This window comes from Oryzias latipes, chromosome 12 (genome assembly GCF_002234675.1).
Source record: "Oryzias latipes chromosome 12, ASM223467v1".
Lineage (NCBI taxonomy): Eukaryota > Metazoa > Chordata > Actinopteri > Beloniformes > Adrianichthyidae > Oryzias > Oryzias latipes.
The window spans coordinates 19,305,370-19,320,999 of record NC_019870.2 but is presented as its reverse complement, the minus strand read 5'-3'; the positions used below and the strand labels follow the sequence as shown (position 1 = coordinate 19,320,999).

Below are 15,630 nucleotides of genomic sequence, written 5' to 3'. Positions count from 1 at the left end.
TGAAAAAGGATGATCACTTTACTTGTTGTCCTCATAACAACATGGAAAAAATAGAAACTCAAATGTCGAAGGGACCTTTGACCTCATTAAAAACCCATATTTGACAAAGTTTTGACAAGGAAAAAAAAAAGGAATCAAACGATTCTGAATGTAATTTGTGACTTGTTTATTAGAACTCTGCTATTCCTTTGTTTAGTTAATAAAAAAATCATGAGCCAGAATATAGTTTTATTAAATTATTCAACTACTTTTGTTGGTTTTATTTTGCTATTGAAATTATAGCGCTGGCTCCAAGAAACTAAAATCCCCTGGACTTCTATTGATAATAAAAAAACTATTACTCAGTCCTTCTATTTGCCAGAATAAACTTTCTTGCTCTGATATCTTTGTTAACATGTTCTTGCTAATTCTATTTTTGTGATATTTCTTTCCTGTAGTGCCAGTAATTTAGGTTATGAACTGGCCAAACAGATGCCTCTATAAAATTATGTGGTGCCTGCTGGCCCCCAGATTTAACATTTAAAAAATTTGAGAGATAAATTTCGGACCAATCATTGTTTACCATTGTGAAAAAATGGTGACTGAAATTACTTCATTGTGCTGGAACTAGAAGTAAGCCATTTTCTATGGGGGACGTAACACTCACTCAGTCCAGTTCTCATATACAGTCAGCGACTACATATAACATACAGTAATGAGAGGTAAAGTACTTTCAGATCAATTTATTTAGTCCCCACTAATATGCAGAGAGATAATGGGATTTTGAAAGTGAAGAGATTTTGTCAACGTGCAAACATGTTTTCATACTCGACAAATAAATATGTGGGCCTGTAAAATGTATATTTCTGTACATTTAAATAACATTTTGTATATGTTGTTGCTAAAATACTTCGTACAAATTTATAAAAAAAACAAAGAAGTGAATTTTGTGCCCCTTTTAAAAGGTCTTCATGGTGCAAAATGGTGTTACACACACAGGTACAAACACATAAACAAACATCTATGAATTTGTTGACTTCAACATTCAAGTTATAAAGAAATTCAGTTCTGTTTTAGCTGACAAACAAATTTACATTTTTTAAAGGCCAGGAGCACAATCAGCCCTCGGCCAATTGGAGTGCTGAGAATTGTTCGCTGAGTGTATTGTGTTCTAAACAGCACGCAACTACTGGTACTACGTTTGCAAAAATGCAATATGCAGTACTTGAACTGGTGCAAAATTTGTAGCATGTGGAAAAACACTCATGAGGTTGGTGGACTTAGTTGAATAAGCTTTCAGAGACCTCACACACACACAATGACCAACAGCAAAGCACTGTGGAGGTGAAGCTCTTTGGACACATGTAAAAAAGTAGACACGGTTTACATCAAACTGACACATTTGCAGGGATTTACAGGGCAGCTGACTGAGGGAGAAAAGCTGAGACTAACTGAAATGCGAGACACACACCCATGCATGCGTGCTTTTCATTGATATGCAATATTCGAGTGATGCATTGCAGTCATTACCATGTCTATGCTGAGCAGGGGAATATTAAGACAGATGGGTTGTACTGCTGTTCTCACAGCCATAAACTCTGGCTTATATATCTGATTAAAACCAGGCACTTTCAGGGAGTAAAAAAATGTGTGAATGTGTGAAAAATGTGGGAAGGCTCCTTAAGTTGTTGATTTTTATTAATGTGTAAAGAGTAGTGTTACTTAGATGCCTTAGATTAACGGTCTCCACCAAGAACAGAATCACTTTCAAACATTTTACTAGAAACAATAGGTATCTGCTGATTAGATTTCCATTTGACTGAATCCCAGATAAATGCTTCAAATGAACATAAAAAGGGCATAAACCGGATCATGTTCCGCCAAATGAAATGCAATTTAAGTCATCAAAGCCGAAATGAAAGTCATTCGTTTATCATATTTGCTCTCATATCAGACCACCATTCAAAGGGATTACCTGGTTTAACTTTAAATAGTGCATTATTTGAACACCAACAGTGTGATTAATGGAATATCTAGCGGTTGGAGCTCTAAAAGACCAATTTTTTTTTGCTTTGTTTCACAATTTTGCCTTTATGAGTGGAACTTTTTTACACATGTAACCCTTGTGCTATCCTAGGAACTTTAACATTGGGAGTTGGGTCATCTAGACCCACTAGACAGTGCGCTGAACCATCTTCCTTCAATGATTTGTGAACCTCACTGGTGTGCATGGATTACATGAAATCTTTCCACCTTTAAAATTTATATTTGGGCGGCCGTGGTGCAGCGGTAGTGCGGTCGACCCATGATTGTAATATTGCAGGTTCGATTCCCGCCTTGCACGCCCATGAGTCGAAGTGTCCTTGGGCAAGACGCTGAACCCCACCTTGCCTCTGGGGGTGGGCGGGTGCCTGTGTTTCGCAGCGGAGCCGCCACCAGTGTGTGAATGTGTGAGTGAATGTGTGTGTGACTGGGTGAATGGGTCTGTGACTGTAAAGTGCTTTGTCCTTGTAGGAAGAAAGGCGCTATATAAGTATACGCCATTTACCATTTATCCACCTTTGTCATGGTAGGAATAACACATCAATGCAAGGGTGGGGTCATAAGATAGCACAAGGGTTAAGGAAGTTATTTTTTTAAAACCAACTGTGATCATATTTTGATCTATTTTTTAAATTGTTCTCTGTGGTCTTTTAATTATGATTATGCAGTTATTAGCCAAATTAAAAAAAAAATGTAAAGAAACCTGTGTTGTTTTTTTGAACGGGCAGGACCGTTGGGAGTAACCCCGACCCCCTTTCCCCTCACCCATAACTAAGTGCTAACTGTTTAACACTGTCTCCAGCTAGCTTACAGCCTCTCTCACCCCCAATCTAAAATTACCGGTGCAACAAAAATCGTATGCAATATTAGAGCTATCTATCCTTACAGTTGTGTGATCTAGATGCCAGCTCAAAAAATTGGAGTGACAGATTTCGGACAGATCACTGCTTACTGATGACGTCTGGTTCCAACATGGGGGAGTCCATATTGCGAAAATATGGTGACTGAAATGACCTCATTGTGCTGGAACTAGAAGTAAGCCATTTTCTATGGATGACGGCACACTCACTCAGTCCAGTTCTCCTATATAGTCAGCGGCTACATATAACATACAGTAATAAGGGGTAAAGTACTTTCTCAGACAAGAAAAATGAGGGATCTAGTCATCTACATGTGGATGCGTTTAAGTAGAATGGAGCAGGGGGCTTTTTTAAAATGCATTTTGTTTGTCTATTCCTAATTTTACTATAATTTGAATAATGAAATACTTAAAAATTCAATTTTGAGCTTAATTTTCTTAATATACACTCCATTGTAAGAAAAATGCCACAAAAACATGCTAAAAATATCAAAAACACAATTTTCATTACGGTGGGTCTTTAAATATAAATATTTCAATTCAATGTTTTCTGTATTGTATTTCATATGTTGTTAACTGTCCATAATGATCATCTACACATGTAAAAGTTATGATTACTTTTCACAGTATATTTACAATAATAGCAATGTAGACTTATCAAACCGTATTATCAAACCAGTAAGATTATATGATGTTTTCTATCCATGAACTAACTATGTTAAGAAATAAAGGGAATGTAGTGGTGTTACAAATCATGTCTATATCATGACATGTACATACAGTATTACTTCAGCTCAGTGCATTCACAAACCCATCCATGCAAGAGAAGCCTGGTTATGGAAATGTACAGCATGCTTGCTGTAAAGGATAATTTCCTTTCAGCTCACAGCGAGAAATGTAAAAATAATTATCAGACGAGACAGCTCAGTGGGCAGGCAGCACCTCTACATTGTGGAAAGGCAAAGGGGGCAAACAACTCCCAAATGTACTCCTATGTGTGCTATGCAAGGCTTGTCATGAAAACTGCTCATTCCTGTTCACTTTTACGTCTCTATTTGTTCTTTTACTTTTTAAAATTGTTTCATCATATATTTGTTTAAAGCCTCAGAATGGAAATGTTTAGGCCCCAAAGTTAATTTACTCTTGGCAATTTAAAAAAGATAATTTTCTTAAGGTTTTTTAATACATGTTTGCAGATTCATGTATGCACATGAAAGGTAAATATTTAGAAGTGGGTCCCTTTTTTATTGTTGTCCTTTAAGTATAAAACATACATAAATAGCATTTTCTTATGAAAATGGGGAAAAAGGGCAGCTAAATTTAAGAATAGCAAACAAATGGACTTTTTCCTTATAGCATAATCCCAGAGCTTTAATAGAAATAAATTAGTTCAAAAGTCCTGAACTAAGTCCTGAAAAGATGCAAAGTTTAAGCAAAAATTTGGTTGCAGACGCTTTCAGCTGCATTACTTTAAATATGTACAGAACCTGGGATCATGGGTATTCAGGCAACACAGACAGGTTTCCTTTCAATAAGCACTTTCAAGATTTTAAAACATGCAAATGTACAAAATATGCAATTTTTAAAAGGCAAAATAAAGCAAAAATATAAGGATTTAAAATGTATTTGTTACATTTAGACCCACCCATGTGCTATTTGTTTTTAATACATTTTTTTATTTTTTTATTTCTCTAAATTAGGTTTTTCCTAAATAAAACAGTGCTTGAATACAGATTGGTCCCCCCAAAACAAATAGAAAGTATCTTTTCTTTAAGAAACAGTGCAGTTTGTTAAACGTTAGATTAAATAGGGAATGGAACATCATCCTAATATCAAATTAAGCTAATATTGGACATAAGGCAGTCCAGTTGATTAACCATCTATGTCACACTTTTTGACCTACTGTAACTCTATAACTGTTGATGCGATCAATGTGCATCAGTGGATTCGGATGTTGAGACAAGCGACTTTGCACAATTATGTAGCAGAAAGACGCTTTTCTTCGGACAGAATCAACTGAATTAATGTCAATTGCATAAACACTTCACAACTGTAAAGTGTTGCGTATCAGCGACACTTGCATATCAGCGGAAGGCTGCTGTTCTTCACTTCCTCTAAAATTACATTCATTGGATAAACAGTTTTAGAGTTACGCTAGTCAAAAGAATGTCAATACTGGAGCTAAAGCTTCAGTGTTAAAAGGATTTTTTTTAGCTAACTCCTGAAGCTGAGCATCGTCCAAATTGTTTCCTGACTTTTCAACAGCAGAGAAAAGCTAATGAACCAGCAACTTCACACTAAAAACACATTTCTGAGAAGCTCAAACGCCTAATCCTTCATATGTTTCAAAGACTGTTCCCATGTGACAGCATCATGCTACAACACAAGCCATAACATGTTGATGCATGTTTTCTGAAGCAGTAGTGCAGAGCAGTTACAAACCTCTCTTCAATTCCTGACAGAGCTCCGATCAGTTCACATCAAAGAGACAGACCCTTTTGGATTAGCATTCAGGGGCTGAGAATACAGTGTGTAAAGTACTGATACACTCGTAAATGTATTACCTCCCTGTGTTTTGGGCGTAATGGTAATTCTATACCTCCTTGAATGACCTTCCTCGCACACACGCACGGATGCACCCACACATGATGGAACACATGTATGGTACCAACATTACACAAAGGGACTTCACGTTTGGAACATTGCTGCTTATGTGATTGACTGCCTGGAATAAAGGACCTTGAAAAAACATCTGGCCAAATGACAAATGTGTCCCCCCGGCTGCCTTTGTGTGAAGGAGAGGGAGAGTTTGTGTGTGTTTGTGTGTATGGAGTTATCATTTGTGTTGCGCAAAGACCTGCCAGGCTGCCACCATTAGTTCTGTATGTGTGTCTGCACGTGTGAAAAATGCATGTCTTTGCCAGCCACTTGACATCTCCCAGTCCTCTTATGGCAGAATGGATATGGCTATTTACCAGCTGGTTATTGGTGCAGGTCAGACCTGCTGTAACTCTTTCATGGGTGTGGAGAGGAGCTACCACACAGAGGGGAACAGCGTTATCAGTTCATATGCACCTTGACCATACATGCGCATGAATAGTGATGTTAGAGAAAAATAAATCGCATTTTGACTACTTAGTGGGTTTCAAGCAAATGTGACAACTCATAAATGATAAGTTTTGCTACATGGATAAAAAGACATTAACATCTTTTTTGGTGTATAAGTCACATTTTTTTGTGCAAATTTTGGCCAGGAGTGCGACTTATAAGTGATTTTTCAAATCACAAATAGGCTCATATATTTGTTATTTTAAAAAACCGTTAACCGAGTGCCGTTTAGTGGTAGTTTCTCACTGACAACCCCTAGAGGGTGTGTAGGTGTGTGTATCAGTATTTGCTACAGGCAACAATCGAGAAAAAAGTGCTGTCCAAAAACAAACACAGAGGAGAATCTGATAGATTTTTCTCCTTTGCATCATGGCATTATTTGATGCGTGAATTGCATTTGGTGTGAATGTAGCATTGCGCTGGAGTTGTTCAGAAACATCACACTTTTCCTCAGAAAGGGCGACTTATACACCAGAACGACTATTGTACATAAGAAAAGAACAACTGAGATTATAAATAATATATCTTTTATATGGATTTCAACAAAAATGTAAGGGTCAATATTGTTAATACGAACATGTTCTTAATAGCTTACATGGTCAAATAAAAGTTAAATTAAACAAAAGTCTAATGTATCTCTTTTTTTTTTTTTTTTTTTTTACAAAGGTCAACTTTAAGTCTATCAGCAAAATCACATCAATTTACCACCAACTCCAAACATTTTGCATTGTGGCAAATAGCATGAAGTACAATAATCAGCAGTAATAAATCACCAAAAAAGGCACAGATGCACATAAAGCACAAATAAGAGAAATATGTGCATGTGCCCTCTGGGGTTTCTACAACCTTACGCTCCTATTTTCACCCCCACCTCCCACCCATTCTCACACACACACATCACACCTCAACTGACAGCAAGATTTCTGATGAAGGTCATTGATGATGATTAAAGAGGCATCTCTGCAATGATTTCCAAATGACCCTGGGGACGTCTCGACCACTGACACTGTTCAGAAGAAAATTACTTTGTTGTACCCTGGGATACCTGCCTTTAGTATGAAACGGCGGCAGCATCAACTAAAATTTAAAGGAAGACACACACACACCAGCTATAGAGACACATTAGAGTTATAAACTAAATGTCATTAAGGATGCAGCCAGACACGCTTTAAATCAAAGAGAACAAGATGACAGGAAGAGCTGCAAATACACTTATGCACGGAGTTCCGGTGCTGCCCGGAGCTGGAAAACCAGCAATCCACTCAACACTCAAGAACCATTCCAGTCAGCACCGAAGGGAATAAAGCCCCGCTGCAGTTCACACACACACACACACACACGTGCACGAATTTTCCTCAAGTCGCTGATACAGAGGTTTTGTTGATAGCCATACTGATTGTATGATGGCTAATTTCTCCTTCAAACACTTTACGGTGGAAAAATCACCTTGAGCCTTGCGGGAGGTAGATTCCCCCAGAGAGCAGGAAGGTTTGATTTGACACACACACACACACATGCACAATAGAATTGGTGCCCGATATTTACATATATACTGCACTAGGACAGCTACAGTCCCATTTCACCCCCACGAGATTCAAGGTTATCACAAAAACATTAAGGAGTAATATTTGATGTAAAAGCAGTTAAATAATTTAGTTGAGCAACCTACAATGAAAATTAGTTTTCATCATGATACAAGTAATTTTTTACAATATTCCTCACAAAATAAAACTAAAAAAGGTTGATAAGGTTGTAGAATATTCACAATGGGAACAATAGATTGCTGGGTTTGTGGTGCACTTTTTTACAGCAACACAGTTGTAAACCACTGTTAGCCTCATTTTTAGATAGTCTAATCCAAAACAAAGGCAATGCCAACATCTTCAAATTACATGCTGACATCAACAGCATTTCCAATACACATTGTTTCCAGGGCTTGCATCATCTGTTTTTCAAAACATGGTGCATTTGATAGAATTGTGCAGCTAATTGTTATATAATTCAGAATTAAGCTGCATTTCCTTGATTTCATAAAATTGATCTCCGACTTAATAAGTTGAGCTATTTCAGAAGACAAAAATAAAAAAAACAATTATTAAAAATAAATAGGAAGTGTTAATTAGGATCAGTATTTTGGACATTTCCTTTTCTTCATAAACCAGAAACTGTGATTGTCACAGTTTATTTATATCCCTCCTCCATCAGTCTCCACAGACAAAGGGAAGAATTATAGCTAGCTCCTCGTTACCCTGGCAGTTGGTATCTCAGCCAATAAACCATGTCTAATTGCATTGCTGGGAAGCATCTTTGCACAATTAAACCTTCTGTCTCAAGTAGCTCATCACACAATAAAGGATGCTGGAGATACAAACTGGCAAAAATAGATGTCAAAGCCAGACAATGTATATTAGGTTTATTATTCTGAGTAGGACAACCCAAACTAGAAGCAAAGAGGAATAAACATTTATTTATTTGGAGATCTCTAGGAGTAACATGCAGCACTAGTTGCACAAGGGAACCTGAAGAAAATAGAGCCAATATGTGTCCAGCTCCAAACAAAAGATAATCCAGTTTCTTCATACACTGAAACTTCTTAGTAACAAAGATGGAGCACACTGGTGACGTCATGGAACAAGGAGGAATCCAGTGAGGAGAAGCAAACTAATCCTACTACCGTAATCTATAGACAAAACACTCAGAGGCAGAAAAAGGCAGATTGATACACCAAGGAGGCCGATTTAATCTTAAGCAGGAACAGGAAAAGGGTCACATTAAACAGACAAGCAAAAGCTATGAAAACTGTGAACCGCTGGAACGTGAGCTAAAGCATAACAACTGGCCAAGAGTGTGAGGAACTATCAGCCCTAAACACTAGGGCTCACAGGTTAAATACAATTATTAGGCCAACCATACGGATTACGAATTTTCAAGAATTTGGATTCTTGTTGCGGCCATATTCACTATGTTGTATGCGAGAGGGTCAGGGGGTGGGATTTGTGGGCATTGTGTGTGTTTAAAATGTTCTTTTTGTGTGTGAAGGTCTTTACTTTGGTTTTTTAAGTTGACAACTGTTTTTATTATTAAAGGCACTTTGAGTGACTTATGTATTATAAAAGTGGTATATAAATAAAGTTTGATTGCTAAAGTTACCCTGTTATCTACACCTTAGGGCGCACTGGGTGATAAGGTGCACGGTCAATGAAAGGTCTATTTTTGAACTTATATCATATATAAGGAGCAGTCAGTCAGTCAGTCAGTCAGTCAGTCAGTCAGTCAGTCAGTCAATTATTAACGGCATTCCGAAAGAAGCTCTGGTGTTGCAATCTGGAGTGCCATAGAATTATGTTAAAGCAGTGCTGGACATATGTGAGGGCTGTAAAACAGTGGTGAGGTGTGCTGAAGGGGTGACAGAGGAGATCAAAGTAGAGGTGGGATTACACAAAAAAAAGGCTTTTAGGTAAGCATCATAGTGCAAATAATAAAGTCATTCTCTAAAATTTTTCTTACAAAAAACTTTCCTTTACTTTTCAGTGAGAGATGCATAAAACCACATCAAACAGAAAAAAAAAGGTTTTAAGATGTATCAGTGTTTTACTCTCAAATCAAACTAAGTCTGCTGGGCTATTAAGAATTAAAGAAAAAGAGATGGAACGGCTGTGACATTTCAATTTCATGCAGACCAAATTGTTGTGTTTGGAACAATGCATTGTTCTAGAAGGAACCTACTGTAGCAGCCTGGGCAAATGTTTTTAGATCTTGCCATCACTGGTTTAAAACATGAAAAATAAACAAGTACAATAAATTAAATAAAAATTTTCAATGTATTGTTTAAACATTATGAATAACTGTCTAGAAGATAAATGAGATTACTATTTTCTTTTGGAAAAAAAAAAAATCAAACAACGTTGTTAATGTTTCTCTTCCACAAAAACACAACAACATTCAATCTTTTTAAGTTTTATTGCAAAAATATAGAATTTTAAAAGGACACTACAAAAACATCAACACAAACATAATGCACAACAATTTCAAAGACAAACCAATAGCACATTAAAAGCTAATTATTTTCACTGTGCTTTGAACTGATCACAACTGAGTCAGTTATTTCAAACCTTATGTGTGAGTTATTGATAACAACATTTTTAATACTCCAAGAAAACAACTTCATAACCTGCTTTTGTACACTTATAAATGAAACCTGCATATTTTTCAGTGAAAATAAATGCTCAACTTCCCAATGTATGCATCTAATGAAACCAATTCAAGTTTATTTGAAAATAGCTTTGCAATGAGAGTTGCAGACAGACTTTGATGTTTATTTACCACGTGTGTGATTTGAGGATTCAAAAGGAATACGATTAATTTGATGATGCATTTGAGTATCCATCTCTATCAAAGTATTTTACAAAAACAGCAACAGGAACAAGTTGGAGCTGGATCTATCATAACCCTGTTCCTGATACAACTCCACCTCCAATATTCAAGGTCTTAAGAAAGAAATTTTCAAGTATTTCAAAAAGCATTCGATACTTAGTGCAACCTTTCATTGTTGTATTATCGCCATGCTATTTTTTGTTTCATACAAAACTTTTTTTGCTTGTATTGTATTGCTTTTGCACACTTGCTGGAAGGGAGTCACACCTGGTGTCCAAGTCTTCATTCAGTGATTTTTATCACAAATCAAATTCACCAAACTCTTTTTTTTAAATTCTTTATAATTTGAAACATTTAAAGTTGATTTGGGTGAAAATTGTTACATCATGTCACAGATCAATTATTACTCCTGCAAAAATTACACAAGAGCCATCAGAGAAAAACATTAATAAATCTCAAGAAGATGCCTGTCTTCTGTGCTTTTTAGAGCCAATTCTGAATTGTAAAGATAATGTAAATATAGTGCAAAAGTTTTGTAGAAAATAAATGTATGCCTTTTACACAGCATTGCATTGTAAATAATGAGAACATATTAATTTGCTTTTGTTTTGTTTTGAATAAAGATGTAATAATTCATAAATGCAACAATTAGATTGACATAATGGGTTAGTGCAGCCAATTCCTTGGAAAAGTAAAATCTCCATTTAACAAAACATCTGCTGGACCATGTACTTACATCCTGAAGCTGTAAGTTTTGCCATAAACAACAAAAAATGTGCTGTAAATCAGCGTTTGTGGATAATTTTTTAAAGATGAGACAAATGCATTGTGCTTAACGGTCTGATTTCATATCATGGGAAGCACTGATAATAAGAACTCTAATCAGCAAAATGAAAAAGTTATAGCTAATAATAATAATAAAAAAAAAGTTTGACAATATAATCAAGTATGCTATAAACATTTTTGTCAAACAAGGGGAAAGGACTACTTCGTAAAGTGCAAATTAAATTAGTTCCAATGTACAAACATTGTCTGACATTCTTGATATTGCCTGTAGACATTGTTGGCAAAGAGTAAATATAGACTGTTGGGACACAATTGGGCATAGCATTTTGAATGGAGAGAAAACATTGGTGCACAAAGATTGCGAGGCACTTGTAAGGGTGTATTATTCACCAATTGTTCATGCCTCACATGCGGATTTTAAGGTGTTCATTTAGCTGAAAAGTGTGATTAGAAAACAGCCCATTACATGAAGTTCAGTGGGACTCTGATGCTACGTTCACACTAGGCCCGAAATGCACGTTTGAGCGAACCACTTTCAATGAAAAGTCTATCTAAACGCACAAATATGAACGTTTCGTGTTTCCGTGTTCCAAACTTTCATGTTCATGCATTGCTATGCAATTTATAAGTTCATTTTTAGGCTATACGTACAAAAAGTGATGCAATTGAACCCGTGTTGAAAGTTAAACCAGTTGAACTTTGACCAATCAGGAAGTCTGACTTGGTTGTGATGTATGGGTAGCATCTTTTTCAAAACATTGAAGTGCCAACAAATTAATCATGAAAGAGAAATTAATAATTGTGGTTTGTGCCTGGCTGGAGTTATATGAAACCAAGCCTTTCATATATCGGAAAAGAGCTGTGGAAAAAAAAAGTCTGGAAAAGATTCGCCAGATTTGGACCTCTTTGACATTTCACACCAAGCCTCTTCCAACTGTGAGTACATGCGATAGAATCGGGTAGTGACATACCTGTGTGAACACCATATGCTAGAAGTGTGTTACAAACCCTCGTAACACTTTCAGCGCATTCTTGAATGCGCCACACATGCCCGGTGTGTACGTAGCTTAAGCTTTGTGAATCCTCTCCAAAAAGTCAATAGTTTTAGCACAATTCGAGATCCATGAACCTAGAACTGCCTGGATGCAAACTAGAAGCACCCAACACATTTTTCATCTGCTGCACATGCATTATATAGTGCAAACGAATACAGATGCTTCCCTCAATGAAAAAATAAGTGTCTACATAGCCATAATAGTCTACATGTATGGATTTACTGCCATAAGGTAGACAAAAAAAAAACAAAAATAATAATTTTATTTGAATAGTTACATTTTGTTTTCAGCAGTTTAAAATAAACAATGTTCAAATGTATTTTTTTATCCTTTAAATTTTAAATTAAAATGGAGCCCCAACTAAGAGTGAGAACATATAGACTACTATGGCCATGCAGAACTTAAATTGTAGCCAACGTTTGACTGACATAGAACATTTTCCCTTTTGGAAACTCTTGTCGTGTGATCATTTTACATTCAGTCATTTAAATATAATCTTGAGAACAGGCAAAAAACCCTAACCACAGCAAGTATCTACCATTGACAACCAACTCATTTAAAAGCGAAATGCCCCCTTAAAACCTTACATTCTTTTCCTGTGCTTTTCATATAGTGAAATGATTACCTCCTTAAAAAAAAAGAAAAATACATCTTTACAGATTATTGTTTCCACCTTTATGCCCCAAAATAACAGTGTACTGAATACGAAAAAATAACATAATCTGCAAAGAAGTTTCTGTTTCAAAGAGAAATATTCAGGCTGTTTTTACCAATAAAGCACAGAGTAGGTGTGATTCCATACCAAAGACAAAAAATGACGCACAAAGCTTGTTTACTGACATCAATGTTTACCTTTGAACCATGCCATGTCTTTACCCAGAGGGCAAAAGAGCCTTTCTCTGTGGAGGCAGAGGATCTCCAGCTATCTCATTTACGGCAAGTCAGAATATTTGTTGGTTTTGTACAAAACATATGAAAGCAACACTATCACTGACAACTGAGGATGAACATCCACTCCCTCTGCAGATCCTATTGGGGACCCTGACGTGGAGACAAATGTGCTGGCTGCCCCCACAAAGAGGCCCAATCATGATTTGCAGAAGTGTGGATTTAAATAATTTATCACAATTGTACTCAAGTGTACAACTCTGAGATGTATGATTAATACCAACTTGTCCACATGACAGTAGACAGAAAAACAGTGCTCCCTGCTTAAATATATATTACATTATATACATGAAATACATAGGTGGAGATGCATGTTGAATATAAACAAAACAACCTGTCCACATATTTTTTATATTGTATTTTTTCATATACAATAATTAAATGATAATAAAGTTGGTGGATATTGGCTTCTTGTTTCAGCACTCCTGTATTCATGTGAGTTACTTTTGGAGTGGCAGGTAAGAGTACGAGTCTGCAGTAGTTTTATCGCAACAGGATCATCATGGTGTTCTTAGGAACAAGACCTTTAGTGTTTTCTTAACTAATATGTATACGTGTAATTTGCATGATTCTGTAAAATAATATCATTTTCTGGTTTATTCCCACAGAAAAGATCACTTGACACCCTAATGCTCCGTTTATACCGAAAGCAATTCGCACATCAAATTTGTGTCAGTTGCCTCTATTTGGAAGTGCAGTGAATTTTGCTGCTTGACGCCTGACCAAAAATGTGTTTTATTGCCAAATATTTTAGCCTGACTGCCACGTGGAGCACTGTTTGTGTATATCTCATTTATCATGCATGGAAGACTCGGATGATGTTGAGAGATCGGATTAATTTAGTTTTGAAGAGTTCTATAAAAGCGTCAGTAATCACGTCTCCATGTCTGGGTTAATGAGATCATTCAGAGACGCTCCCAGTACGACGAGGTTCACCATCTACTACTGGATCTGCATCTGAAGAATGGCCCTTTCAACGCTACCTCTGTGTCTCTGTGACCCAGTTTGATGTTAGTTCAAGGAGGGAGATAATAAAAGTATTATTCAAATTTGAGGAATTTTATATTATTTATTATTATTTAATGCAAATAAGAACAAATATCAGGACGAGAACGATAAAATTCTCGCCCTTGTTGGTTTTGGACTCCACCTGGTGATCGCGACATTGAACACGTCACGTACCCAAGGCTGAGTCCCTGATTGATTTACGCGATGCGTCTTCTATGCCAAAATTCAGATTTTTTAACTCTGGATATACTAAAACGCGCTGCTGCCCGACGGCCATGCCTGGCATTTAAATTGTTCTGCAGAACCTCTAATTGCGTCTGTACATTGAAGCAACCTTTGAATCTACTGTGCGAATTGCGTTCGGTGTGAAAGCAGCTTCAGGAGTAATAAACTGTAATAAGGGCAATGAGGGGCAAGGGGACAGAGGTAATAGGTGTTTCTTTTAAAAGATCCACTAATGATTGTTCCTGCTTCCAATTTCCTTTTAAAAATCCGTCAATGAGTTTCAAAGTTCGACTTAGAACCATATGAATGCAGGTGAAAGATACATTAATTTTTATATGGGGGTTGTAAATTGAGAGGAGCTTAAAACTACAACAACCTGCAAAAGCGTAAGCCTCTGCTTTATGAACCAGATCCTAAAAATCAACATGTCTGATCTTCCTTGAGTTCTGCATATTTTAGATGCAGTTTTGTAAAAGCTTTCAGACAAAAAAAAGAAAAGACTAACAAATAGAGCTGAATACTGTTGGTGGTCTATTATTTAGACCTTGACTTAATCTGTTTTTCAGCTCACCAACTCCTAGTAGGCATAAAAAAGTAAAGTAAAATGAGAATAAAAGTTAGTTCACCTGAGACAGGTTAAAAATAGTTAGGAGTAAGTGCTTTACATGAAACTCCAACTTCAGAGCCAAGAGGCAATAGGCTGAGTGGATGGTCTTTGTGGTTCATTACGGTTTATTACCAAAGGTCAAAGCATTGCACAGAATGAATTATTGCAAAAAACAAACAGAAAAGTTTTGGAACGATTAGAATGTTAGGTGTCCCTTAAGTAAAGTTCGGTTCACCATCCATGTTTCTCCAAGTAGCACCACATAGTCCAGTTCAGTTTGGTTTTAGCGCTGTAATGTCAGAAATCTCCAGTGACAACACAGGCAACTGTACATACACCCAAACCACTAAAATGCAGTTAATCCAGTGCAGATCCAAAGGACACTCTCTATCCGCAAACATGTCCCAAGCCGTTCTAGGTCCAACAGTTCTTTGATTACATACTAGGTCCATATATTGTTGTCTTGTGCATGTATGAATGCATGGAAGCGTGTGCATGCCTGCACAAATGCATCAGATTTTTACAGTGGAGTTGTTCATATGAACTCTCATCTCTTGAATACTTGTGATTATTTTTTTCTGATGTCCTGCCAAGTTCACCCCCACTCTCCGCAGATCTCTAGAAAACATCAAATAGAC

General features: G+C 36.6%; 1 protein-coding gene across 1 annotated transcript in view; it reads right to left on the bottom strand.

The window, feature by feature from the left end:
* Nucleotides 1-9,930: 9,930 nt before the first annotated feature.
* Nucleotides 9,931-15,630, bottom strand: part of epha5 (EPH receptor A5) — a 79,267-nt gene continuing 73,567 nt past the window's right edge. The window contains exon 19 of the mRNA XM_011481948.3: nucleotides 9,931-15,610. Within this exon, the coding sequence (XP_011480250.1) occupies nucleotides 15,505-15,610 (106 nt within the window). The 3' untranslated portion in view covers nucleotides 9,931-15,504. The remainder of the gene's footprint in view (nucleotides 15,611-15,630) is intronic.